The sequence below is a fragment of the Sparus aurata genome, chromosome 13, assembly GCF_900880675.1.
Source record: "Sparus aurata chromosome 13, fSpaAur1.1, whole genome shotgun sequence".
In the NCBI taxonomy this organism is placed as follows: Eukaryota; Metazoa; Chordata; class Actinopteri; order Spariformes; family Sparidae; genus Sparus; species Sparus aurata.
Window position 1 is genome coordinate 24,362,397 of NC_044199.1, and position 26,760 is coordinate 24,389,156.

At 42.7% G+C, this 26,760-nt stretch overlaps 1 protein-coding gene across 2 annotated transcripts in view; it reads right to left on the reverse strand.

Moving 5' to 3' along the window:
* clmpa (CXADR like membrane protein a) overlaps positions 1 to 7,388 on the reverse strand; it is a 190,376-nt gene extending 182,988 nt beyond the window's left edge. For both annotated transcript variants that reach the window (XM_030438533.1, XM_030438534.1), the window contains exon 1: positions 6,717 to 7,388. In XM_030438533.1, coding sequence (XP_030294393.1) covers positions 6,717 to 6,753 — 37 coding nt within the window. In that variant the 5' untranslated portion in view covers positions 6,754 to 7,388. The remainder of the gene's footprint in view (positions 1 to 6,716) is intronic.
* Positions 7,389 to 26,760: the final 19,372 nt, after the last annotated feature.

Here is a 26,760-nt window from a genome sequence, read left to right on the forward strand (position 1 = left end):
TTTGTTAAAAATTGATAGCTGTAATGCTTGGGTGCAGAAGGAAGCCCGTGAGCCACGGAGGTAAGTTTGCGTGCAGATTAATTAATAAGCTCATCGTTTTTTGTATTGCATCACTCATAGCTCTTAAACCTTTAAAATAAAGTTTAGGGAGATGTATGTAACCACAGTCGTTAGCTTTGGTTAACTATTAAAGCCTTTTCTCTTGTCAAAAGGCTCAACACGACCGCCGACTTTTGTTTGCGTGAAGATTAATTTCCGCCTATTAATTTCCGCCTTGTTATTTTATTGTGGTATTGCATCACTCATAGCTCTTAAACGTTTAAAATAGAGTTTACGAAGATGTATGTAACTACAATCATTAGCTTTGATTAGCTCTTAAAGCCTTGTCTCTTGTCAAAAGGCTCAACGTGACGGCAGACTGTGATGAACACCGCTGGTAGCAGCGACGTCTGTGTCCGTACCATTCTTATCAATGACAGCGTAACCTCCTATCTCCCTGCTCCAAAATCATAAACCTTGTATCTCCGATTAAACATGATTTGGGGGAAATGTTGTGTTAATGTTGGTACATTACAGTATATGATAGCAATATAAGTTAGAATACCAACTTTAACAACATAATGTTTAATAACTAAAAAAATATGCCGTTTTTTTAATTTCCTGAAAAATAGTGGTTTTGGAGATAAGAGGATTCCGCCCGACAGCGACGATATGCCGTACTATTGCCACAGCAGCGGTTCACCAATTCTCCGGCGTACAGATACCAGTGTGACGCTAGTGTGTAATTCACACAGAAAGCCAGCACCTAAAGAGTCATGACTGTGCATGTCATGATGATGTCTGATGATGACGGTGATTTTTTTTCAACACAAACACTTGGTGAGTTGAAGTTTTTTGCCGGTGACACGCTGTTTTTCGGGCAGAAATGTGACGAAGACTCAGTAGGAGAGGCAGGAGGACAGACACTTCACATATAACTGTGGTATTTTTGTCCTCATATAAGTTGCCAAAGACACTACCTTACTGTTGTTTGGTCATGTCACGTTGCTTTGTGGGATATTTATCTATATTTTGTTGAGCAAAGGACCTGTGGAGTAATCAAACTGTCAGACCCACACGCCCCAGCTCTTCGCCGCCAGCTTATCCATTCACACAAGTTCGGTTCACCAATGCTGTGCCTTTGATACTACCGGAAGATGGGGAGAATTGGCACAAAATCCCACTGTCTGCCACTGTTATACAGAACTACAAACATAGTAGCCACGTCATCTGTTATTATCTGCAAGACCCATTGTGTTAACTGTATTTTTGATGGAAATGTGGCAGAAATGTCCCCTAGACCACTGCCCTGCTTTGTCAATGTGGACCAGCAAATATACAAGCCGAGTTGTGCGCCGGAATCCTTACTGGTGTGTGTGTGTGTGTGTGTGTGTTTGTGTTTTGCTGTACTACGTAAATGTTTTTAAACAAGACATGTGTGTAACTTTTGATTAGCACCCAGCAGTTGGCTCAGTAACACCACACACAGACTGTTTCAAAGCTGTGACGTTGGAGGCCTCTTGGGCGGTGAGGCTAAGGCTGAGACAGATCATATTCTTTCTCTAGTGTGTCTTTCTTCAGGTTTTTGTGGTTATATTTACAGTAGAAGTGCCACGAGTTGGAGGCTAAAAGCATAGCGAGCTGACTATAAAAATGGTTATCATTACCTATTCAGGCCTTTGTGGCTGACCAGTCAGACAAGACTGGGCTTGTTTGGAGGAGGGCCATGAGGATGACTGGGCTAAGACAGAGTACCTCACACAGAGGATTAATTGAGGTTCTCCAGCAATGGACAGTATCAGACAAAAAGTTGACGCAAGATAAAACTATCAAGTCTAACTACAAGTGTTGTGTATGGACAATTAAAGCAGCACTATGTCGGACTGGTGTAGACACTATTATGGTCTGGTGTAAACTCAGCTTTTCATAGTGTTGCACAAACATGATTCATTCTGACATTAAGAAGAAAAGAGATTTTGAAATATTAAAAGCTATTTGAGACTGCTGCCAACAAGGCACTGCAAACTGATGTTTGACTCCCCTAAATAAGCATTTTTCTTGACTGAATATCTGACAAGCATCAAATAATATTCTCTTCCGTTTTTTTTAATCAGGTGTCCTCTGAGATCTGTTTAAACTGGATACACAAATAAACTGAAACCTTTTCATTAAAATTAGCAATTAGTGGAAGCTCCTCTAGGATCTGCCATGTAAGTAAGCATACACTGCAATAAAACGAATGCCTGAGGCTCCTCTGCTGCAACACAGCTGGTTTTATAAATAGCCACTGGCGTGTATGGATTGAATAGCTGCTCACCTAAGTCTGTAGTTATACCTTAAGAAAGAAGGAGAGATGGTTTAGGTTGTTTGGATGGAAGGAGTGTAAGCAAGGAGAGAGGGAAAGAGATGGTGAGTAGTGGGGGAAGATGTGCAGGGGGTGAGGGGAGAGAGACAACGTTGTCACAGTGATTTTTGTCAGCTAGCTGAAGGGGCGCTCAGTAAGGGGAAGTTCCCCCCTGCTGCTGCGCTCAGCTAATTAAAACTCACCCTTTATTAATGCCTGCACACACACATACACATACACACACACACACACACACACACACACACACACGTACACACACACACACACACACTCACAGTATCTAGCCCCAATGACTTCCATGGGATCATGTCATGCATCTGCTGTCAGAGGAATCTGTAGGCTACAGGTAATTTTTGTACAGCTCCTGAGATAATACTATAGTAAGACTCAACATTTTATATCAGCTGATAACTTCTATAGTACCAAAATAAACCCAAACTGTTAGCAGCATCATGCACAGTTGTGTTAGAAATTAACTTGATCACTCGATTCTGTCTATGGATTAAGAAACAGCAGCTGAATCACTGAAAAAGACTTTGTATTCACTTTATATGTCTTGTGTCAAGTATGCCAAGTCCTCAACATAATCAGACTTTGTATTTAAAGAAAACACTGCAACACTCACACCCATCTCATGTAAACACACTTGCAGTCTGTCCTGAAAATATACAGTCCCTAACCTATGTAAGATAGATTGTTGCTATGCTGCTATGTATTTGCAGCATCAGAGCAACATAGGCCGTTGACTTGGGCAAATGAAAACTGGAACCCATAGCAACAGCTTTTCTTGCTCTAAAGGATGATTCCAGTTGACTATCAGTTATGCTATGTTATTATAAGGTATGATAAGTGCATACATGTGACAATGTCACAAAGTAAGTGATAACCAAGTCAAAGAAATTATAAACAAACAAACCAATAAAAAAAGGATCCAGTCGCTCCTGTTGTGATAGAATGGTGTCAGAGATGGAGATCTCAGACCTGCACACATTACATAAAGACTACCTGCATGGCTGGATACCAAAAGAGGGAAAGAAAAAAAGAAAAAAATGTTTTGTGTAATTTGGGTTAAACAACCTTTCAGCTTTTATTTACATGTCTCACTCTCTGTTATTACATGGACTAAATGTTTTCAGCTGATTGTTTATTGTACATGTAAATTATTCATAAGATCTATAACCTTTCCACTCTGATTGGGTCAGAACCACTTCAGCCTTTTGGACTTTAAGCCTTGTGATAGGCGGCCTTCAAATGTCCAGTAGTAGTGATGTGGTTCGTGGTTCTGTGGATTGGTTTCTATTTTCAAACACTCGTTTGAACAGCTTTTTGTTTCAAGCCTTTTGACCCATAAAAGTCTTTGTATCTTTTGAGATCACCAACAAAAAAGAGAGAAACGATCAGATGAAGCATGAACATGGTTATTAGGTGCTGATATTTTCCTATAGGAAAATGAGGCATTTCTAATTCTGAGTGTTCTGATTACTAGTGAAATATTATGGTCCATTTAAACACAGCTACTATGCCTTCTGAATCCAAATCATTGTTATGTCAGACAGTTGCTGACAAGACAATAAAATGACAGACACCTGAGCTACGCTGCTAGCACACTCTCAGGCCCAAGGTGAACCTGGACTGATGCAAATTAGAGATGACATATGCATCAGAGAGATAGATCGAAGGAGTGAAGTCCATGGACAATCTTGCCTCTCATTCCAAAGAACAACAACAAACCTAAAGCTATCTACCTATTTGAGAATCTTGACTGTTGAAGTCACCTATGAGACAACACTGCGGAGGCCGAATGACGAGAGAAAAAGGTAAGAGAGAGGCATAAAGGGGAGACAAGAGAGGGCAGCTGCCAGAGATTTGAGGCCAGAGTGCTGCAAGATGTCAGATCGTAACCTCTGGCACTGGAGACGTCTGTCATCTCCACACTTGACAGATCCTTTGGCCTGCCGCTGGTGATCTCCACTCTATATATAGAGACAAGGGGAGAGTTACAGCTTAACTCATTGTTTGTGTGATCAACTGGGTGAAGGCCCCTGACATACAGTGAATGTCAGGTGACACAGGAGGCTCAGGCTCCAGCTGATCTTTCAAGGAGTGATATTGGGATCTTTCCAGATATTAATATGCAGGACAGTGGGCGCATTATCCCCTTTAATCTCACAATAGTTATTCATCATCTATGACAATTACAACATGTCTTCATTTTAATCAGTCTACTTTAGATGTTTACAGCGTGAAGGCTGCATGCAAAATGTACTGAGAAAAAACCCTCTCCACAGTATGATACTCGCTCATTACCTGTATTGTATTACCTTAATTTTCAAGGCCAGGTAGTTGTTGGATTAGAATAGCTTTCAGCCAGGCATGCCTCGGAAACCTTTGTGTGTGAACTATATATCTGTCCTGAGGTGAAAAACAACAAACTCAGTACTGCACAGAATGCAGACCACCCTCAAATATGTTGGCAGCTCATGAATATGTCGAGCTTACTGAAGACACTCTCAGAGAAAATGCAAATGTTTTCATCCCGAACCAAACTAACTGTGGCTCCATCAGATTTACTCATCTGCATTTCATTTGTAGCAAAATCATGGACAAGTTTTCAACTGTAGAGTGAAGGGGGCAGTGCCACAAGGAAGAACATGCTGCTTTTGCCATGGCCTGTCGAACTCACTCCCATAATGCAACTAATGAAAGACTCCATCACCCCACGGACAACTGGACTGATTGTGATGTCATGACCCAGTGCTGCTGCAATGGCTGAACACGAAGATGGGATGTGCTAATATGTGTCTGATGCATGCTTACTAACACACACACACACACACACACACACACACACACACACACACACACACTTGAAACCAATCTTTGTATTAATGTGCATTTCACGGTGGATCTAGTCATGATGTGTTTTGTCCAGAAAGTAAACAAGAATGTGAAACTCTGCAGAGCAGTGAAACAATATCACCCAGGGTATTAATAATGTTCTATTTGCTTTGCACCAAACTAAAAATATGCATATGCAAACTGACATCAAAGACCTGAGGAATATTTTTGTCATTTAGGTTTGGCCACCGCAACCCACCAATCCACCACAACATCTCCCCAAAATGGGATGGCGCCTAATTCAGGATTCAATTGCATAGGGTTTTCTTTTTCTTTTCTTGTTTTGCCCTGGAACAGCATGACTGAAAACGAAAAGTTAGATGAACAGTGGAAAGAGAAACACAGGACGGGTGAAGAGGAGAGAGAACGACATCAGACAAAAAAGATCCATAAGAGTGAAGTGCCTGATATAGAAAAGGTGTCTTTGACAGCCAGAATTATTTACTGGAGCCAAAAGTGCATTTTGTGCTTCAGAGCTAACAGTGCTACAATATCATGGCTCAGTTGTTTGTAGAATTCAGTCAAACATGCAACAAATCCAGGATAACATGATCTGATGCTGGCGGTGCAGCTCTAGGCTGAGCATCAGTATAACATGACAGACAAGAGTCTTGGTTCCAGGGTTCTCCAGATAGAGGACAGTTACTAGTGTGCATGATGAGGAACACTGCAGGAGCACTGCGGCTATCGCATTAGTGATGGGATGCCTTAAAACAATTCCAAGGCAGCTCAAACTAAACTCTACAAACTCTCCTGCTGGGTTTTTTTTATTTTTTATTTTTTTTACAAGCCTTTGACTTAAAGAAGTGAAGGAGAAAACAACGTCCTTGAACATAATGCCGTTAACTCAGAAGGCACAAAGCTACCTCCAGCTGTTACAGTGAGGGCAACAATGTCACAATACTCATCACTGCATTCAACATCTACCACTCTATTAGCTGTCATGGCTTGGATTACAGCAAGATTTGTTAGAAATTCAAGCACATTTCTATAGTGGCACACTTTCATTTGGTAATTAAAAAAAAAACTAGTCATGCATACTGTATGTCTGGTCTACAGTGATTTGTATAGACGCTGTGCTGCTCACTGATGACCTTTGTATAGCACGAACACTGACATGAGTAGAATATTTCAGTTTATATGTTTATTCTGTATACGTGTGTGAGAGTAATAATAATGTATACTCTATCAGTTGGAGTCTTGGTCTCTTCTTATTGCTCATGGCAATGTCTTTTCCATGTTTCTTCAACACTGCTGTACTGACACATGTTTCTTAACAGTGAGAGTGACCCTACTGTATTCAGTAGTATCATCATGTCCCCCACCACCACACGCAGGCGCGTGCACACACACACACACCTCCTCATAGTCTTCTTCAGCATTAAATCTAGCCGGGAACATGCAATGAACTTACCAAAGAAGAGTGGGATGAGAGGATTAACAGGCATCATGGCACCAGGCAAGGACAAATCCCAGCAGCGATAGGATGAGAAGGGGCTCTATAGCTCACTGGATCCACTTACAGTAACTACAGTGTGTCCCGACGGAGGAGGGAAGAAAGGCGCGTGTCTCCTGCAGCGCAGCGCAGCGCAGCAAAGCACATCACAGCACAGTCTACACCATCAGCATCCTCGACCGTTCAGTCAGTCAGTCAGTCAGTCAGCATCTCCCGCACTCCTCTGAACCCAGCCAAGACACTTCTCCTTCAGCTCGCACTCAGCTCGCGTGCGCGGTGTTTCCCTGAAGTGCACGCGTCCACTCGCAGCCTTCCGTGTACGTCCTGCCTGCGCTCCACTGCATAGACTCAGAGGAGGAGGTGCAGCAAAGGTGTGCGTTGGCAGCCGGTGAGAGGGGGACCTCGACAGCTGACATGGGCGTATACCGAGCCGGCGTTCCTCTGTACTGTCTCTCTTCCTTTCACGGTGCTATGGTATGAAGCATTACCACAATATGTGACGTTAACTGGAGGGTCGGCGGGTCGATCCCCGCCCCTGAAGTCTGCGTGTCCTGCGTGTCCTTGGGCAAGATTCTGAACCCAAAGTGCGTCCTAAAGCTCTTCCACCATTGTGTGTGTGTGTGTGTGTGTGTGCGCGTGCGTGCAATGCTGACTCGTGTTGTAAAGCGCTTTGAGTGATCCCTAAAGCGCTATATGAATACAATTCAATTTAAATAATAATAAGAAAAAGTCGTTACGTTGGAATCAAGCATTATACTGATTTTGGGGATTGCCACTTGTACTTAGTCGTCCCTGTGTCAGTCAGGACCTGCACTATGAAGCTGATAGGGGAGTTTTATGTGAATTAAAGGCATAAACTAGGACAGCGAGAAAGAATGCATATTATAATCTTGATGAATAATCCTAAATTAAATATATGTTGCAATTATGATACAAAAACCTAAACCTAAAAATAACACTGTGGGAGGACAGACATTAAGAACAAACAAGAGAAGCAGCGGGTCAAGACAAATGAATCAAATAACAATCATACTGACAAAGAAAAGAAAGAAAGAAAGAAAGAAAGAAAGAAAGAAAAAGACATTTGTTTCAATGTGAGTATACTTCAGTATGCATTTTGAACCTTTACTCTGACATTAGGTCTAATTGTGTCTCTTGTCTCTATTTTAATGAATTAAATGGTAAATACAATACAATAATGAACAAGTGAATAATGTTATGGAACGTCAGAGCGTCAGTGGCTGTAAATCAAGCTGAAATTTCCAAATGAGGATTATGCCGACAATGATATGCCGACAATGACTGACTCTATCATTAAAAGTTCATCAACAATGACCCCCGAGGGCATTTCTTTATCAGTTCCACAGCATGTGTTTTGTCTTTGTCAGCTTACTGTAATCCTGCTGCGACATCATAAGTAACAGCAGACATGTTACTAACATGGGGCATATTAATTTAACAGAATCCACTAGGAAATGTGGAAAAAAATGTAAAAGTATAACCTATATAGATAATAAAAGGACCCATAAGAGTAATCAGAAACAGCATTCACCATTTATACTCAGTTGTGAGAGCAGATGGGGTAATTATTGCATACAGTCATAACAAGGTTATGTGTCAAAATCATCTGTTGCTGTAAACATTATGTAAAGAGATCAGATTTTTGGTTGAAAATAAACTGAGCACCACGCACCATTCACTAAGGCAGTGTTTTTCAATCCTGGTCCTGCCCCCACCCCCGCATGTCTTGGTTTGCAGGAGTCAGGATAGAGCATCACCAGCTGCACCTCATCAAAATAATCAAGACCTCTACCCAGTGACGTGCGCAGACTTTTTGAAGGGCAGGGGCGAAAAGACGGGCACTTTAGCGCGTGTTTTGGCTCCCAAGAGGACACTTTAGCGCGTGTTTTGGCTCCCAAGAGAACACTTTAGCACGCGTTTTGGCTCCCAAGAGGGCACTTTAGCGCGTGTCTTGGCTCCCAAGAGGGCAGTTTATCATGTTCTAACCAGCCAAGGGGGCAGTTTAATGTGTTTTGCCAACCAAGAGGGCACTTTGGCACGCTTTTTTGGCTCTCAGGAGGGCACTTTAGCGCGCGTTTTGGCTCTCAGGAGGGCACTTTAGCGCGCGTTTTTCAACAATTGGGCGACTGCCCCCCCTGCCCCCCCCTTGTGCACATCACTGCCTCTACCTATGCTCAGTCTGTCACATCTACTTTGCCACACCGTAGACTGCTACAGCCTTTGCTAAGCTGCACCTTCAGCTCTTGTTGTTTGTTCTTTGAGACTCTTGTATTGTATTACATTTTTAGGTGGCAATTTTTTTTTCTTTTTTAAAATGCTATTTATTTTTTGTTCATTTTCAGAGCAAAGTTCTACATTCTGTGTTGTAAGAATTTTAGAATGTGACTCTCCCGCTCCCCAAGTTGGCTGTCCTACTCTGATGCTTGTGTTGCAGGTGCTGGGTGTTGCTGGTGGGTGGAGATGCTCTTCTGAGTGTGGCCTCCAGAACAATGGGCCTCATTCACCAATATCTTCTTAAGAATCTTCTTAGATTCTTTCTTAAGTTGTTCTTAAGAGGTTCCTTAAGAAAACCCTACGTCAGATTCACCAACTCGTTCGTAAGCCTCAGAATTGTTCGCAGCTGTGTTCTTACATTGATGAAAGCCGCAGGAGCAATATATATGCCATTGTTTTGCAGGCCTTGGATGGAGAAATGCCACATATAAATAGGGTGGGGGGGGTTACTAATTGATGGCATGTTTCCAATTTACTTGATTTATCTTAAATCATTGGCACATTTAATTTATTTTAGAATTTAAATTATTTGTGAATTACCAAAAATATGAAATAAATAAATAACTAAATGAATAAATATGACAGAATTATCACTGTAATATTGCATTTTATTGAACTACACAAGAGAAGAAAACAACCATGCCAACATTTCGGCACTGAAATGTGCGTAAGAGTACTCCTGAGTGTTCGTAGGATTTGTTCTTGCCTAAGAAAAAATCCTAGATGAGAAAAAATTCATGAATGCCACAATCTTCGTAAAATCTTCGTAAGTGGGACTTAAGGACAAATTTGTTCGTAAGAACGGTTCATGAATGAGGCCCATTGTCATTTCTTGCTATATGCAGACAATGCAGATGTATAGGGCCTCTGAAGCCACTAGGGGGCCCCCAAGTTGAAAGTTCAGCCTCAGTATATTTGGTGAGAATTAAATATATGTATATCTGTAGACATATATACATATATACATTATATTGCCAAAAGTATTTACTTACCTGCCTTGACTCGCATATGAACTTAAGTGACATCCCATTCTTAATCCATAGGGTTTAGTATGACGTCAGTCCACCCTTTGCAGCTATAACAGCTTCAGCTATTCTGAGAAAGCTTTTCACAAGGTTAAGGAGTGTGTTTATGGGAACTTTTGACCATTCTTCCAGAAGCGCATTTGTGAGGGCCCACACACATGTTGGATGGGAAGGCCTGGCTCTCAGTCTCAGCTCTAATTCATCCCAAAGGAGTTCTATCAGGTTGAGGACAGGACTCTGTACAGGTCAGTCAAGTTCATCCACACCAAACTCTCTCCTCCATGTCTTTATGGACCTTGCTTTGTGTACAGGGCCCGTATTCACAAAGAATCTTAAGGCTAAAAGTAGCTCCTAACAGGCGAATTTAGGAGCAACTCCTAAAAATAATGGGCGTGTCAGTCGTAACTTTAGGACTCCTAATTTTTGAAAATAAGAGTTATTCACAAAACAGTTTAGGCCTAAAAGTAGCACCTAAGTCTGGGAGACCTTAGAAGTAGTCCAGAGGACTCCTAACTGACTAAGACCTCATCACAGCCGAATGTTTTGGATACGCTAAATGACAGGGAATTATTAAAACGATGTCGGATGGACCGTGAAGGGATTGAAGTTGTGGTTGAGTTGGTGAGGGACGCAATAACGTTCCCAATCACCTGAAACAATCCAATAACGCCAGAGTTAAAATGTTTGGCAACACTCCGGTATTTGGCTATGGGGAAAATGCAGCTCTTCGCACGGGACTAGTATTACCTGGGGACCTCAAGTAATTTAGAAATTATCCCACCACGTCTGTGTTTCGTGCGGTGCATTCACACAGGATAAGCAAAGTCTGTGTTTTAACTCGAATTATCCCCGGGTCGATCGCAACGGAGCCTTGCTGGAGCAGCACAACGGTTAGATATAGATATTTTTAATATAATAACTGGTGATCCTGTTGAAAGATGGAAAAATGTTCCTTACCGCATGCTACCATGCATGTAATCCATCTAATCATCTTTCGAGATTTTGCTCTTCTGATGAGCCTCCTGAATTTGCACCCAAAATGCTGTCAAAACTTTCATTCATAATTCCCAACGCAGCCTCCATAATTCTCGACCGGGAAAAAGGCAGAAAAAAGGTGTGGAAAACACAAAAAACCAAAACGACCCCAAATCACAGAGATGCCGATTCGCACGGGACTAATATTATCACATGACCTCTGTGTTTGGTGAAATATGGTAGGTAATTTGCGGTGGAATTTTTACTTTACAAATTACGGACATGGCAGATTCGCATGGGATTAAGATCACAGACGACCTCCGCAATTATTACAAATTACTGGAGGTCCCCAGGTTATACTAGTCCCATGCGAATAGGGCTTTTGTGTCAATCGGAAAAAGTTGCATTCCATCTATACACAAATTGTCTTTGACACACATTACAATATACTGGACATTGTTGGGAAATGGCCCGGATCAGCACACGATTCCCGAATTTTAATGGAGAGTGGTTTGACGCAGCTTTTGGAGCAAATGCCGCTTTTATAGACAATTCACGTTTTTCATCGCAATCTTCTAATTTTCCTTTTTTGTCCAAAGCGTTTTTGTTTGGCGCAGGGGGGTGCACTTAATTCTCCTCATAAATACATTTCTTTATCCAATATCTTTTCATAGGCTTTGTCATGGGCTTGTAGGCAACTTCCTTATTTTCACTTCATGCATTGCCTAGCCTGAATGACTTTTCAATGGGCTGCCCTGTCACTCAACAACCAATCACCGTTCTCAACGCTTCTAAGTGCATCCTTATAAAATGACGTCATCCATAGTAACAGAGTGTTACTTCTAGTTTAGGAGTTCATTGTTTTCATAACTAAAAGTAGGTCTCAGCGGCTTTGTGAATTACTCTTAAGAAACAACTCCTACATAAAAACTTTTAGTCCGATTTAGGAGTACGCCTAACATTAAGATAAAAGTCTTTGTAAATACAGGCCCTGGTGCACAGTCACGTTGGAACAGGAAAGGGCCATCCCCAAACTGTTCCCACAAAGTTGGGAGCATGGAATTGTCCAACATCTCTTGGTATGCTGAAGCATTCAGAGTTCCTTTCACTGGAACTAAGTGGCCAAGCCCAGCTCCTGAAAAACAAACCCACACCATAATCCCCCCTCCACCAAACTTTACACTTGGCACAATGCAGTCAGACAAGTACCGTTCTCCTGGCAACCGCCAAACCCAGACTCGTCCATCAGATTGCCAGATGGAGAAGCGCGATTCGTCACTCCAGAGAATGCATCACCACTGCTCTAGAGTCCTGTGGCAGCGTGCTTTACACCACTGCATTCGACGCTTTGCATTGCACTTGCTGATGTACGGCTTGGATGCAGCTGCTCGGCCATGGAAATCCATTCCATGAAGCTCTCCACGCACTGTTCTTGAGCTAATCTGAAGGCCACATGAAGTTTTGAGGTCTGTAGCAATTGACTCTGCAGAAAGTTGGCGACCTCTGCGCACTCTGCGCACTATGCGCCTCAGCATCCGCTGACCCCGCTCCGTCATTTTATGTGGCGTACCACTTCGTGGCTGAGTTGCTGTTGTTCCCAATCGCTTCCACTTTGTCATAATACCACTGACAGTTGACTGGAATATTTAGTAGCAAGGAAATTTCACGACTGGACTTGTTGCACAGGTGGCATCCTATCACAGTACCACGCTGGAATTCACTGAGCTCCTGAGAGCAACCCATTCTTTCACAAATGTTTGTAGAAACAGTCTGCATGCCGAGGTGCTTGCTTTTATATACCTGTGGCCATGGAAGTGATTGGAACACCTGAGGAAGTAATGTACAAAACGCCAGACACATTGTCCACAATCCAACCAGCTTTATTATTATTCTTCGTGGAAAGAAAACCCAGGAACAAAGGATGGACTGGAGACCCCGGCAAAAAGAAACAAAAAGTGGGAAGGCACCTTACCCCTAATCTACCTAAGCGGTAACTAGGCCTAAAACAAAAGAGACAAACAACAGAGCTGCCGGTGTTCTCCAGCCCGAAAAAGGAGTTCAAACAAAGATAATCAACCCCCAGCACGGGACACGCATGGGGGGGGGAAACTCTCTTAACCTGGCTCGGACAAATAGAACAGGAGGGGAGAGAGGAGAGGACCCTCCGCAGGTGTGCTGCTGCCGCCCGTGTGTGATCCTTTTTCCTACTGTCCCTGCACTCTCGGCCCCTTATCACACCTCTGCCCACAGAGCAGCGATTCCCCTCATGTGTGCCCAGATAGAGAGGGAGGAGCGCTACCTGAAAGAGAAACAGAGAGAGAGAGGGGCATAGAGAGAGAGAGAGAGACACACACACACACACCCAGCACACGTAACACCAGCTCCAACTTATATCTCTTCTGGCAGTAAACAAACACTGCAGTGAAAGTCATGCTGACATAAACCATAGCATCATGATTGAACACACTTAGTTTACATATCATATTCCTTCATTCCTCTCGATTTCTTCAAACCTGGTGGCTACCCTGGCAAAAGCTTGATGTGTGTGTGTGACAAAAAAGGAGCGTTTGATGACAGCAGAAATAAAGAAATAAATCAGGTCTGAAAATTTTCATCAATTTATATTGATTTACTATTGAAAATCATGTAAATCTTAACACTGTTAGTCAGAATTGAAGACTGTCTCTCATATAGCTAGGCCGCAAACTGGCCTTGATCTTGGAAACGTCCACTGGTGTGACAACACTGTCCTATGTGACATGAAATCAGCGTCACACTGGTGGAAAAGGCTGTCACACCAGTGGATGTTAGGGATGTATATTGATAAGGATTTAGCGATTCCGATGCTTTATCGATTCCTGTTTATCGATCCGGTTTTTTTTCCGATTCTCTTATCGATTCCCAAATAGGCTGAAAAACAAGTAAATGAGTACAGAAAAGAATACAACCTGGTTTATTAATATAAATCTTAATTATTCACTGCTGAGAATAAACAATACTCAAATGAGTCCTCAGTAAACAAATAAACAATACTCAAATGAGTAAAATGAGTCCACAAGTCAAGTGGCTATTGGCTAAGGATAATCCCATAGAGGAACAAGAGGAACAACAAACAAGGAACGGGCAGGGCTGGGCTGATTAAATTAACCTAATTTTTATCATTATCACACGACGTTAGCCAATAATTTTACCTGCTGTGCTAGTGCTAGCACTGGTGCTGCTAAGTGCGTCAAACACACGGCATTGCTGGAGTATAATGCAGTGTTGTGTGGCCAAATGCTTGTACATATTAGTTGTATTACCGCCTTTGGCAGGCAGATCCCTCTTACAGGTATTACAGGTGACGATCCCCGAGGTGTCGTCCTTCTTTGTGAAATGCAGCCAGACTTTGGATCGTTTTTGCCGGGACGACATTTCTCCACAGTGCATCGCATGTAGCAGCTCAGCTCACCTCTGCTCTGAGTCTGCAGCAGCTTGTGTGTGTGACGTCATCGCAAATTTGCGAGTAGGGTATGTTTGTTTACAGTGGCGGCGCAGCCCGGGAAAAATCGATAGTTCCCAAACGAAACCGGTTAACGATGCGCATCCCTAGTAGATGTAGGCTCTATCAAGGGATACAAAACCATCACTCTCTCCCTCCTAACCTCCCTCCGTCCATTCTAACCTCCCCCTACCCTCCCTCCCTCCTAACTTCCCCCCAAACTCCCTCCCTCCCCCTCCCTCCTAACCTCCCATCCCTCCTAAAGCCTGATTTATGCTTCTGCGTCGCGGCGACGGCGTAGCTACGTCGTCGACGCAGACCCCTACGCGGACCCTACGCCGTAGCCTGACGTGCGCCTCCAAAAAATCCTGACTACGGCAAGGACTGTGATTGGTCCGCTCAGAACGTAATTTCCGGCAGTTGCGTTGCCTGCGCTTCAACATTTGTAATAACAGGATTTGTTGTTCAATATCCACGAGCTCCATCTCCAAAACACCCGCTCCATCTCAGTTGCCATTGTTTACTGTCTGACTGGAAGAAAACCAAGGAATCCGATATGAACCCCCCGAAACCAAACAAAGACACAGCCACACCCCCCTAGCGGCTTGGCGGTGAATTGCAGAACAACGCGTTCCCCTCGACGCAGAACCTAGAATGCTCAATGACGGCGTAGGGGCGACGATGTAGCTACGCCGTCGCCGCGACGCAGAAGCATAAACCAGGCTTAACCTCCCCCAACCTCCCTCCATCTCACCCCCCAACCTCCCTCCTTATCAATCTCCCCCCTTCCAACTTCCCTCCCTCGCTAGCTAACTTCCTCCCGCCTCCCAGCTTCCTATCCTCTTCCTAACTTCCCTCCCAACCTTTAGTACCTAATTGTAGTAGTGATGTTTGCATTTTCTTTTTCAAATTTTGCCTTTTCTCTTATTCTCAGAATTGAAGGGCACCACAAGTCAAACCTTCCTACTCTCTTTTGTTAAGGCTAGTTTGAGATCCCAGTTGAAAGTGAGAGGCTGAGATGACAAGCAAGGAAAGGACCAGGAAGTATAGGGAGAGGCTGAATAAACTGTTTATTGAATTTTACCCAAACAGTAGTTTGTTTTTTTAGGTCAATTCCATTTATGGTTATGAAATGTGACAAGTAGGCCCTATGGTTATTCGAAAGATGATTTTTCTTGAGTTGTACTAAAAATGTGACTGAATTAAATACAAAGAACAGTAGTTTTAACTTTTTATCCCCTATAACTATAACTTAAGACTTTTACCTTTTCATTTTAGTGGATTTTAAAATAAATTTGAACAAGAAAAGTAATAAGCCAGGTTAATTTTGTTTACATGTTCATGTTATGTTGCTAAATGATACGATGGCTCCCGAGTCTTTTGGGAATGTTGGTTTCTTCTTCTTTCTTCTGACTTTATTGTACAAAAAACATTTGAACTTGAAGTTGTAACTTTATTTTAATTAATTATTTTAATTTATTTAAATGAATTTGAACAAGAAATAATAAATGTAACTTTGTACAAAACAGGGGCATACCAGCACTTTTTATTGAGCAATGGTGTGACGGAATGTCCTGTGGTGTGACAAACTGAATTATAAGTGGAAAAGGCATTTTAATGCACAAATTCATGTAAAAAGTGTTGAACAGTATAAAAATGATATCATCATCATCACTATTAGGGATGGGAATCAAGAACCGGTTCTTCTTCAGAACCGGTGCCCAGTGAGACGATTCCTCAGAATTGTGAGCATGCCCGCTTAACGATTGCTCTATTCGATTCTGCTCGTTGCAAATGCATCATGACGTCACACACGAGCTGCGTTGTTTTGGTTCAGAGCGCAGCAAACATGGAGCCGAAGCAGAAGCGCTCTAAAGTTTGGTTATATTTCACACGAAAAGACGACAATACGGTCACTTGCAACACTTGTAAAGTTTCCATTTCATCAAAGGGGGGAACTACCTCCAGTATACAGAAACATTTGGCCACACAGCAATTAATTTGCAGGACTGTCGCGTGTTGATACACTACTACTTAGCGATGCAAGTGAGACAAGCAGCAGCAGAGCTAACGGGACGCCATCTGTTATTAATGCCGAAGGTAACTTTAACCTCTCCAGACAGACCAGGATCTGTCTACTTAGTTAATGTGAGCGCCATTTCACTGTGTAAACTTTTACTACACAAATAATTAGTGGGCTGTGCTCGCCATAGTGTTATTCCTCGCGCCTCTTCTTCTTATTATTCCCCCTCCTTCCGTTTTTGGTCGCTAACTTGTCCCACACCGTTGAGCGCACACAAACAAAAAATATATCAAAACATGCGGCTCGATCGGACAGGGTGTGCTATTATTCAGTTTTCCAGAATATTAATTTTTTCTGCGAAAAATTTCCCATAAGGAATGAATGGGACGAGGTCAAAAAAGTCGCAAATCTGCAACGTTTTTCAAAAATGTCCTGCTCTGGGCATACATTCACCTAGAAACACCATTCAAACTAAAATATAGGCACAAGGCCTGGCTATTTGAGTTGTATTTTAACTTTTTTTCTACGATGTGTAGTTTTGAACGCTGACCCTTGAATGACGGTGAGTGATTTTGGAAAGATTCAAGGTTTTTAATGATTGTGTATGGCGGAATGTTCGTGCAGCAGAGTGGAGGGGGCCAACTGACAGAGTGGCCGAGACTCAAAAAATCTCTCAGAAATGTTCTCTTTCCGTGACGATCCCGGCCACAAATTAGGCTCAAAAACAGTGATATTTCCAGAGTTGTCTTCTTTCTCCGAATGTGTCTACTTTATCGGTAGGATTTACATTTTTTGATTTATCTGCCGCCAGTGGTTGAATTGGCTTTTGTAAGGAGGGGGAGCCCTTCTTCACTCAGCAGCCATTATCTCTCAAAATATTTTTTATTTTTACCTTGCACCATCAGCGTAATACATATTTTATCAACGGCGGCGGCGGTGGGGGGGGTCGCGATGTAGCTTTTTTTTTTTTTTCTGTGAGAGACTGTGGTGGAATGACTTGATTAATGGGAAACGCTAACTTAGCATTAGCTCGTCTACGTTTAGCTAATGAGGAGGGCGGTTAATCAAATGAAAACTACTCGCCCTCCTCATCTTTTCACAATTAGCTAACGTAGCATTAGCTATGTAGAGACTTCATCACAGAAACAAAAAGGTGAAAAATACAGACATTTAGTTAGAGTAAATTAACAAAGTTAACATTTTGCTGTGACAGTTACTCCACCCACCTTCTGTGCGTCAGCAGCACCATGTGTGTGCATGCGTGCATGCACTTGCGTGGTATGCAAGAAGATGCCGGTAGCAGTGAAAACATGGACTGGAGTTTCATTGGTTCAGGTTTTATCTCAATAAACAAGCGGAACGGATTCATTAATGAAGCTCTGACACAGCGCTCTGAAAACAGCGCTGAGTGAACAGGCTGATGTATTGAAGGGGATCCAAATTAATGATTTTAAAAAGTCATATAATGGTAGTTACACCCATGATTGCAATGAAACACTGAAGCAGAGGGAGCTCAGCTCCTGCTGGCTGTACTGACGAGGTGAGGAGGCGGAGCTGAGCTCCGGAAGGCTCCGGCCCAATTTAATCTCTGTCTGCCGCTAACCGAGAAGAGTAGCTCTCAACTGCTCCATTCACTCCAATGTAAATCGGGTGGAGGATTTTCGAAACTGCACCCTTTTTTAACTCGCTCCTATTACCACATTTCTGAAGCTAGGACCACAAAACTTGATGACTGTGTTCTTTAAGGCCTTTCCCACTTGATGATGAGGAAAGTTTGCTGATACCATGTTTACTTTTTTGTCAAGGGGCAAAGTGCACAGCCCACTCTCACGATTTCCCGGCGGGGAATTGTCTAGTTTCCATTGTCACTGTCCGTCAAATTTAGATGATTTTGACTGCCAGAGTCTTGCTGGCTCCGAGGCTGCAGCAGCTCTCGTGCACCTCTAGCTACTCCGTTCACAGAGGCAGGGTTACTCAGGTAAGGCACTCTTGAATCTGTCAAGGCACACACTAGATTTAGTGTGTGCCTGCCTAAGCCCGACCCAAGCCTCAAGCTTGTTTGTGTTTGTGTCGCTGTGTGGGGTACACGTGAGTTGTCCTTGTGCTCAAAACGTGACTTGTGGCATATGTGACATCACTCCCTGAGACGCAAGAAGAAAGCGAAAATGTATATTTTTACTAAGGAAAATTACAAAAATAATAGTAACGCACAGTGACTTGAATAAGTAACTTCAATCTGATCACTGTTTTGGAAATATTAACGCGTTAGATTACTCGTTACTGAAAAAAGTGGTCAGATTAGAGTAACGCATTACCGGCATCACTGATTGTGTAGCTTAAGTGCAACATGGAGCTTGAAGATGTAAAGAAAAAAATAAAAACAGGAGAATTAACTTTGAGCAAGTTTGGAGGAAACTCGGAGGTATGGAATCATTTTAAACAAGTCGTGGGCAGTGACAACAATTCATAATTATGGTTAATGTGTCGGGCCGGCCGGGCTCAGGGTCGGGCTTGATTTTTTGGGCCTGATCTAAGCTCTACACTAGCATGCAATGGCATACTGGTTGAGAAACACTGCCCTAGGCTATGGGTCCCTGCACTTTACTTTGAGAAGTAGCTCACCTACTTTTAGGTTTGTTCTGAGGTTGCTACACATAATTTGTGTATACTCTGTGCCGGGTCTTCTGATCAGATATTAAAGGGAGTTAATACAAACAAACAAATTCGTACTTATTCCCTCATCCAATGAGAATCAATAAGAGAATCGATAAGGAATCGGATCGATAAGCAATATCGATAATGGTAGCAGAATCGTTAAATTCTTATCAATTCCCATCCCTAATCACTATGCACATATAAGGATGGAATGAAGCTTCATTAGGTTTTATACTAATTATAATTAATATAATCCAGATGTTTGGCTAAAGTCCCTATGTGTACATCTTATAGTAGGATAACAACATGATTGTGAATTTTTATTGGTTACTTTTGATGTGGGAATATAATTAGGACAAATTGATAAGGATTGTGCATATTTGTCTTATCTGTCACACAATCTCTGAATTCAATTTTAACATTAAAAATGTTGTCACACCGGTGGACAATATTTAGGACTACCACACAAAAAAGTTAAAAAGTTAAAAATAAATAAGGAATTAGAAAGGGACACATTCAATTTTGAAATATTCACATATTAAGCAATATAATTATATGTCATTTGACATACATTTTAGACATTTATTTTTTTCACTTTGGATTTGAGTTCACGTCAACCACCCCTATGCAGATCTCTTCCCACAACTTCACGTCTGGCTTCGCTGTCATCTCCGCTGCCTGATAGGCCATAAGGAGTGAGGACGGATTCTGGGCTCGGATAGTGAGGGCAGACTCTTTGTAGCTCTTGTCCGTCACACTAGATTGAAAGCTGTCAGCTTTGAAGGGCAGGGGCACCCTACACTGATACCTGAACATTGGGGTGAGGATGAGATGCCACCACTTGCTCCACCTCCAGGACCTGACGCAGCCCATGTGCATCCATCCACAGCGTGCTTATCTCTGTATGGCTTGGCTCTCCATGTAGCGGCCACTTCATCCGTGAGTTTTGGGAAGATTGGAAGCAGCTGTTTTCCAGTCTTTTTTATCTTGGGCAGCTTCTTTTCATCATAGCGCGATCTGGTTGTCTCCGCTTGCACAGCAGGCCATGGGATGTTCAGCTTTGCAGCTGTGCATTTACACACCTCCTGCATGTCCAAATCCTGTTAGCCAAGGTTTTTAAACAGCTATGGGCGGCTGTGTTAGCTTCGTCTGTGTACCTTAACTGTGAAACAGGGAGGTGTGGTATAAAGCATAAATCTATGTGCTGTATTGTCAGCAACTGAACTTGTTTCAGTTTCTTGAAGATGTTTCACCTCTCATTCAAGAAGCTTCTTCATTTCCAACTAACTGGAGAGGAGTTGGCTGGCTTTTAAACTCTGTGGGTGTGTTCTTACAGTCATTATAGACAGTTGTGAGTTCTGAGTTTCAGAGTTGTTAGGGCCACTTGTGGGTCGCTGGTCAAACCGGCCTTCTTGTGGGTTTCTAAGGCTTGCTGAGCCCAGATGTGAATGGTTGTTAAGCCGTCTGGGAGGAGAGAGCAGAACAGCATTGTAAGTGGGTGATAAGTAATGTCTTAGGCCACCTCCTCTGTTCAAAGAACAGAGTTTGACATAGATGGATTCCTTTACTCCTCTTTCGAACCATCTATCTTCTCTGGCCAAGATGTTTATGTTGTTGTCCTCAAAGGAATGATTTTTCTCCTTCAGATGTAAGTGGACAACAGTCTGGACCTGAGAAGCTTGCCCTCCTGTTTTGAGCCATTCATTCGTGGAGGCGTTATCACCCACCCTTGTCAACCTTCACCACAGACAGGTGTGTGAAATGCAGTTTGATTGGCAGTGGACCAAACCACTTTGAGGCATATGGAAGGGGGGAACCAATCTTTAGAAACCTAACAACACATTGTTCCGTTCAGTTTAGCACAAGTGTTTTCGTTGCATATAAGTTTATACTTTCAAATGATATGTTTTCATTGATATAGGTTATTGGGGGGGACAAATCTTTCTCTTTTCCTAGTGTAGGAACATGCCCTTTGTCTCATCTTTATATTACAGGAGATGCGATCTTCATGTCCATGTAGGTTTCCCTCTGACCCACTTTCTGGGACACCATAATGGCCTGGCTCTCTTTCTCCCCCTTTCTACGTTCACACTCTGATAGTGAAACAACAACATGTGCTGGGCAATAAACATTGCCAGCGAGAAGAAACTGTCTCCTGAGTTCACTGGGGGGGGGGGGGGGGTCACCAGACCCCCAAGGATTATCACTGAAAGGGGGAAGACGATCATTTGTCACCTTAAGTTCCCCTCTTCCTTGACTTATATAGAGTCTATGTTAACAGACTCTGGACATCCGAGACTCAGAAAGGTCTCCTTTAACATCTGGACTTTGTTCTCTCTGACGGACTGTTTATAATTCAGTGCGCAGTGGTCATCGGATCAAGTCTAACCTTCCTGTGTCCATAGCAGACTTGTCACCCACAGATCTCCCCCACATCTAACATGAGCCATCAAAGTGTCGCGCCTGTGAATTACGACACTCAACCCAGCCAGAGTGTCTCTACATTCCCAGCAGGAGAAAGGAAGAGATTAATTTCTGTCTTAATGCTGAAGAAATACTAAAATGTAATCTCATCCTTTGCAGGACAAAATATTCTTAATCAGCTGGATGAGAATTCAAACCTACTTTTTCCATCCCTTTTATGAGTTGAAGGGAACTGCATTTAGGGACTCCAGGTTTAATGTCTTTAAGGTTGATGGAGCCACAGTGCCACCTTGTGGTAAGTTCGGGTATAGCGAAAAGGAAAGTTTCTGAAATGGATTGACTTTACATTTTACTTACAAATATGATCACCTACCTCCAATGTATATTTTTTTATCAAAATTTAAGCTAACCCTTTACGAAATGTTTTTAAGCCATCAGTGCTGCTAAAAACGTATGTACTTGTGTGTGTGACTTGTTATGACCTATAACTTCCCTTTTACCTATTAGGCAATTTCTGTCATGTTCTTCTTTGTTTTGTTTTCATATAACAAATGTTGGTGTAAAGACCATGGTGGATTTCGGTGAATAAGACAATCGCGATCTTAAATACTTTTAAACCATTATTCTGGTTCAATATGTAATAAGTTCGTAATATCAGCTGTGATGTCATCGGAGGAAGTGACATGCCAGTACGCCCTCGATTCCGCCTTCAGCAAAACATTAAAAGAAGCGAACTCCACGTTGCTCGCTCTCTTCTCTTCTTCTCTTTTTCGTAACCCCTACCTGCTTAATCTTTTCTACAACGCGTGTAAACTTATATTTTTCAAACTTAATCTCCGTACTTTGCTTTGTTTGCAGCTCTAGACTTTTTCTCCGGAGATTTGAATGGCTTCAAGAAATTTTCCCAAGCTACACGCCGTTATTTTGAAAATAACTTCATTTTGAAACTGAAGCAAGAACGAGATAAATCCCTTTTTAATATTTCTTTATATCGTCAAGTATTGCAACTCAGTAAGCCAGAAGAAGCTATATTTGTTTTTGTATTTAGTAACTAAGATAGACTCGCCCGGCCAGGGTTTCTTTCCCCGTTATTTTTATACAAGAAACCTAATCGATATATGTTCGGAGCTCCGCAATAATCAGCTCAAGAAAGAGACTCTGACCAGAACTCGTGATTATTATAAAGTCGGTGCAGTTAACTGCTCAAGAAACCGTGAAGAAATCCACAGCCTAGAGAAGAAATAGCATCCGACCGTCCCCGGGCCGCCTCCAGCCCACTCAAGCAAGAACACTGCTGGGCCAGGAGCTGTCCTCAGTTGAACCGAGACGGCATCGCTCTACAGCGGCTCTGAAACCACCGCCGCCTCCCTGCACAGAGACGAAGCTGCTCCAGACAGTCCGGAGTCCGGGACCCCTTTCTTCTTCAACCAAAGTAGGCAAAACATTTCACACGACAAGAGTCACACTCGAATGAGATCAGAGTTGGTGTTTGTGGAAGCTTCGAATATATATATATATCTCACAAATTCAAAGCCATTGCCATATCGCCTCGATAGAATAAACATTAATTTCGTAGTGGTAAATTATCAGTTACTTACACTAAAACCCACCATTGTTTAGAATTCATCTTGTCCTCATTTTATTTCATAATTTCTGTTAATGTTGTCACATATTTGAATCATTACTTCACATCCTTTACTCTGCATTTATTTAGTAAATAAACATATTTAAACGTATGTCGTTGTCTGTGCTCTTTTAATTTGAAGTGAGAAATCAATGGTATCGTGGAAAGAATTCACGGCTTCAGAATAGGGGCAAATTGAAATTCAACAGATCGATTTGAGACTGATCTTTTTCCGTTCAAGCCAAACTTGGACAGTTAATATTTCGACTAATTCCCTCCGAGTTAGTCGCACATAGAACCATCGGAGTTGGTGCCCCGTCTAAAAGTGTATGATTAATTGCCAGTAATTAATTACCCTTTCTATCAGAGTAGTGTCTCCTACACTAGAAAGCGGCGATCCGGACCCTCGTGTCCTCCCTGTGATTTCCGCTGATGACATTGTCCACATTACTATCACGAGAATACAAAAGCAACATCCTGAGGCCTTCATTGTGATTTCTGGAGACTTCAATCAAGCTTCACTAGACTCTGCCCCCTCTGACGTTTGTCAGTTTATAAATTGATCCACTAGAAAAAACACAACAGTTGACCTTCGGCATGCCAATGTGAGAGCAAATCAGCTTAACTTCTTCTTCAATAGGGTCAACATTCCTGCTCCAGCTGCTGAAGCCTGCCAAGCTGCCACCCCATGACCCCCGACCTGATGCCTGTCTGTCACTTTAGATCAGGTCAGAGGACAGCTGGCGAGCCTCCATCCTAGTAAGACAACTGGCCTGGACAGGATGTGTCACAAAAATACTCAAGGCCTGTGCTTTCCAGCTGTGGCAGCCCCATCAACATCTCTTCAAACTGAGTCCACAAACATTAGTGGTCTGTGTATTTATACTGTATGTTGTTAATACATTAATGGAAACCTTTCTGCTTTACATTGTTTTTCTGATTTGTTTAACCAGATTTCTGATCAGATTTGACTGCTTCTCTAGCATGGCTTACATAAGGGTCCACAGGTCCATGACATCAAAAGCAGAGCAGAGTCAGCACTTTAACCTCACAGGCATAGTTTCATTCCAGTTTATGTACATGTACATGAATAAGGAGCCAAAGCCACAAACATGTATCTCTTTTCATTACTAATGACTGTTCAGTAGGTTCCCAATGAATATCAACCTTGATTTGATAGATAGAACATGCCTGGTCAGTTTAAACATTAATACTGCCTCTTTTCTCGCAGCGAAAAACAAAGAAAAAAGGCGTCTGCATGATCAAATGTGGGTTGGCTGTGAAAATTCTCCTGAAATAGCAGGGAGCTGAACAAAGACAGGCTCATTAAAAATGTATCAAGGGTAGAACAGTCCCTGTGTTTCTTCTTGCTCAGGGATTCTTCATGGCTCAATAAAGGCTGAGAACATTATCATCACACCCAACCTTGCCTTTTATTCTCTACTTCATTACCACTGTTGTTTCTAACTCCTTGGGGGATGAATTTTGCCAACTATTTTTTTTCATATCCAACACTATACACCCAACAAGCCCTAAACAAACATAAAGAAACTGTCCAACCACTTGCAATTGCTCTACTAAAATGCATGCTTTACACATGTATGTATACCATACTAGCTGGATTATACTATACTATACTATACTATACTTGTACTTATACTATACTAATACTTGCACTAATGGCCAGTGTTGGGGCTCGTTACTCAAAAAAGTAATGTATTACACATTATACATTACTCTCAAAAATAGCAATACCTTACATTACATGATTACTCCCTGAAGACAGTAATAAGTTACATTACTCGCTACATTACTCGTTACATTCATGTTGCTTCACGGTTCCTTATGTAGCAGGATAAGCATTTTGTCTTGTTTCCCCCCTTGCCCTTTTTGTTAACATTTGGTCACTATGGTTTCCACTCATTTCCGCTACGCATTGGGGTGGGCCGGTACAAAAGCGGTAGTTCGCCCGCCGGTTTGTCCTCTGCGCTCCCATTGTCACCTGCGTCATTTCCGGGTCGGCGGTTGTGTGCCCGACAGGTATGGCCGCACGCCGCTTCACCTCGCTGCTCGTTTTATTTCGATCATTATGTTTTAGGCATTTGTGTTGTGTTGTAGGGCGATCGTGTGCTGCTTTGTGCTTCCTGTCCGTGTGCGCCGCTGTGATTGTTTGGCGGTGGTAAGTGTCATCTCTCTCTCTCCGTTCAGGTTGATGCTACTAGGTGGCTAATGCTAGTGTGGTCACAGGTAAACACTGGCGGCTGCCTGGAGTCCTTTCTCCCTCCCTCCTCTCATGAGTGTGTGATTGTCTGTGCTACTAAAAAGGTATGTAGCCTATACGTTAATGCATAACCTCATCATTTTGACTTACTTAGCCAATGCTAATGATGGTTTTCCTTAATTAGGTGTTACTGTAGCCACCTCCTTGGGCCGCTGCTGCTTTGTGCGTTGTTTACTACATTCATATCGCTCATATTTGCTGCTGCTGCATGCCGTTACGGCGTTGTCCTGCGGCCATCGGAGGTGTCACCGCCACGTCTGCTTGTACAGGGCAATTGGTCAGCCGCACGCCACAGGCCGGACCTATTATCTGTTTTACTGGGGACTGGTGCCCCTTATGTTGAATGAGTGTATCAATGTGTGGATCCTGTTTCATTATTTTTGAGTGTGTTTGAGTTCATTCTGGATTCTGTTTATGTAAATCTATTTTGTAAATCTATGTTGTAAATCTTGTTAATTGAGATATTGTAAATTGGGTAACTGAGTTTTGTTTTCTTTATTTCTGTCTTTGGTTACATCAGGCAGTTATTTGATATATTGTTTGTTTAGGCCTATGGCCTGTCCATTATGGTTTTGTTAGGTTTTCTTTCTTTTTTGTGTGTGTGCGCAACCCCACTAATTTGTTATTTCCTCCCTTTTCAGTTGCTGTAGGCCGGTGGTGGCGGTGCTGGTGACCTGGTGGTGGCATCCTCCCTCGTCTTGTCTTGGGAGTGGGTTTTTCTTCACTGAGAGTGTCTGCCACGTGTGCCCGGTGACTTAAGTTTGTTTCTTTATTTTGGTGGATTCCTCCCCTGCACTAGCCTTCGTGAAGAGGTAAAATACCGCCCCAGTGTAGAGCGTGGGGATCCAGCTAGGATAATTGCTATACTCCAGGAACTCTATGGCTGCTCTGAATCCTATGTAGCCTTACAAGAGGCTTTCTTCTCCAGAAAGCAATATGAGGGAGAAACGTTGCTGGAATTCTCCCTCGCCTTGATGAGTCTCATGGAAAGGGTTAAGCAGCGTGCACCGACCAGAATGCCAAATGCTGAGGTCTTGTTGCGGGATCAGTTTGTTGAGCAGGTTGGAGATAACACCTTACGACGAGAGCTTAAACAGTTTGTGCGTAGACAGCCCACAGCTACATTGCTTGATATCAGGGGGGAGGCAATTGGGTGGGAACGCGAGGGTCTATCAAGTGTTGTGAGAGGCCGCAGCAACTCTGTCCCCTCCATTAGTGG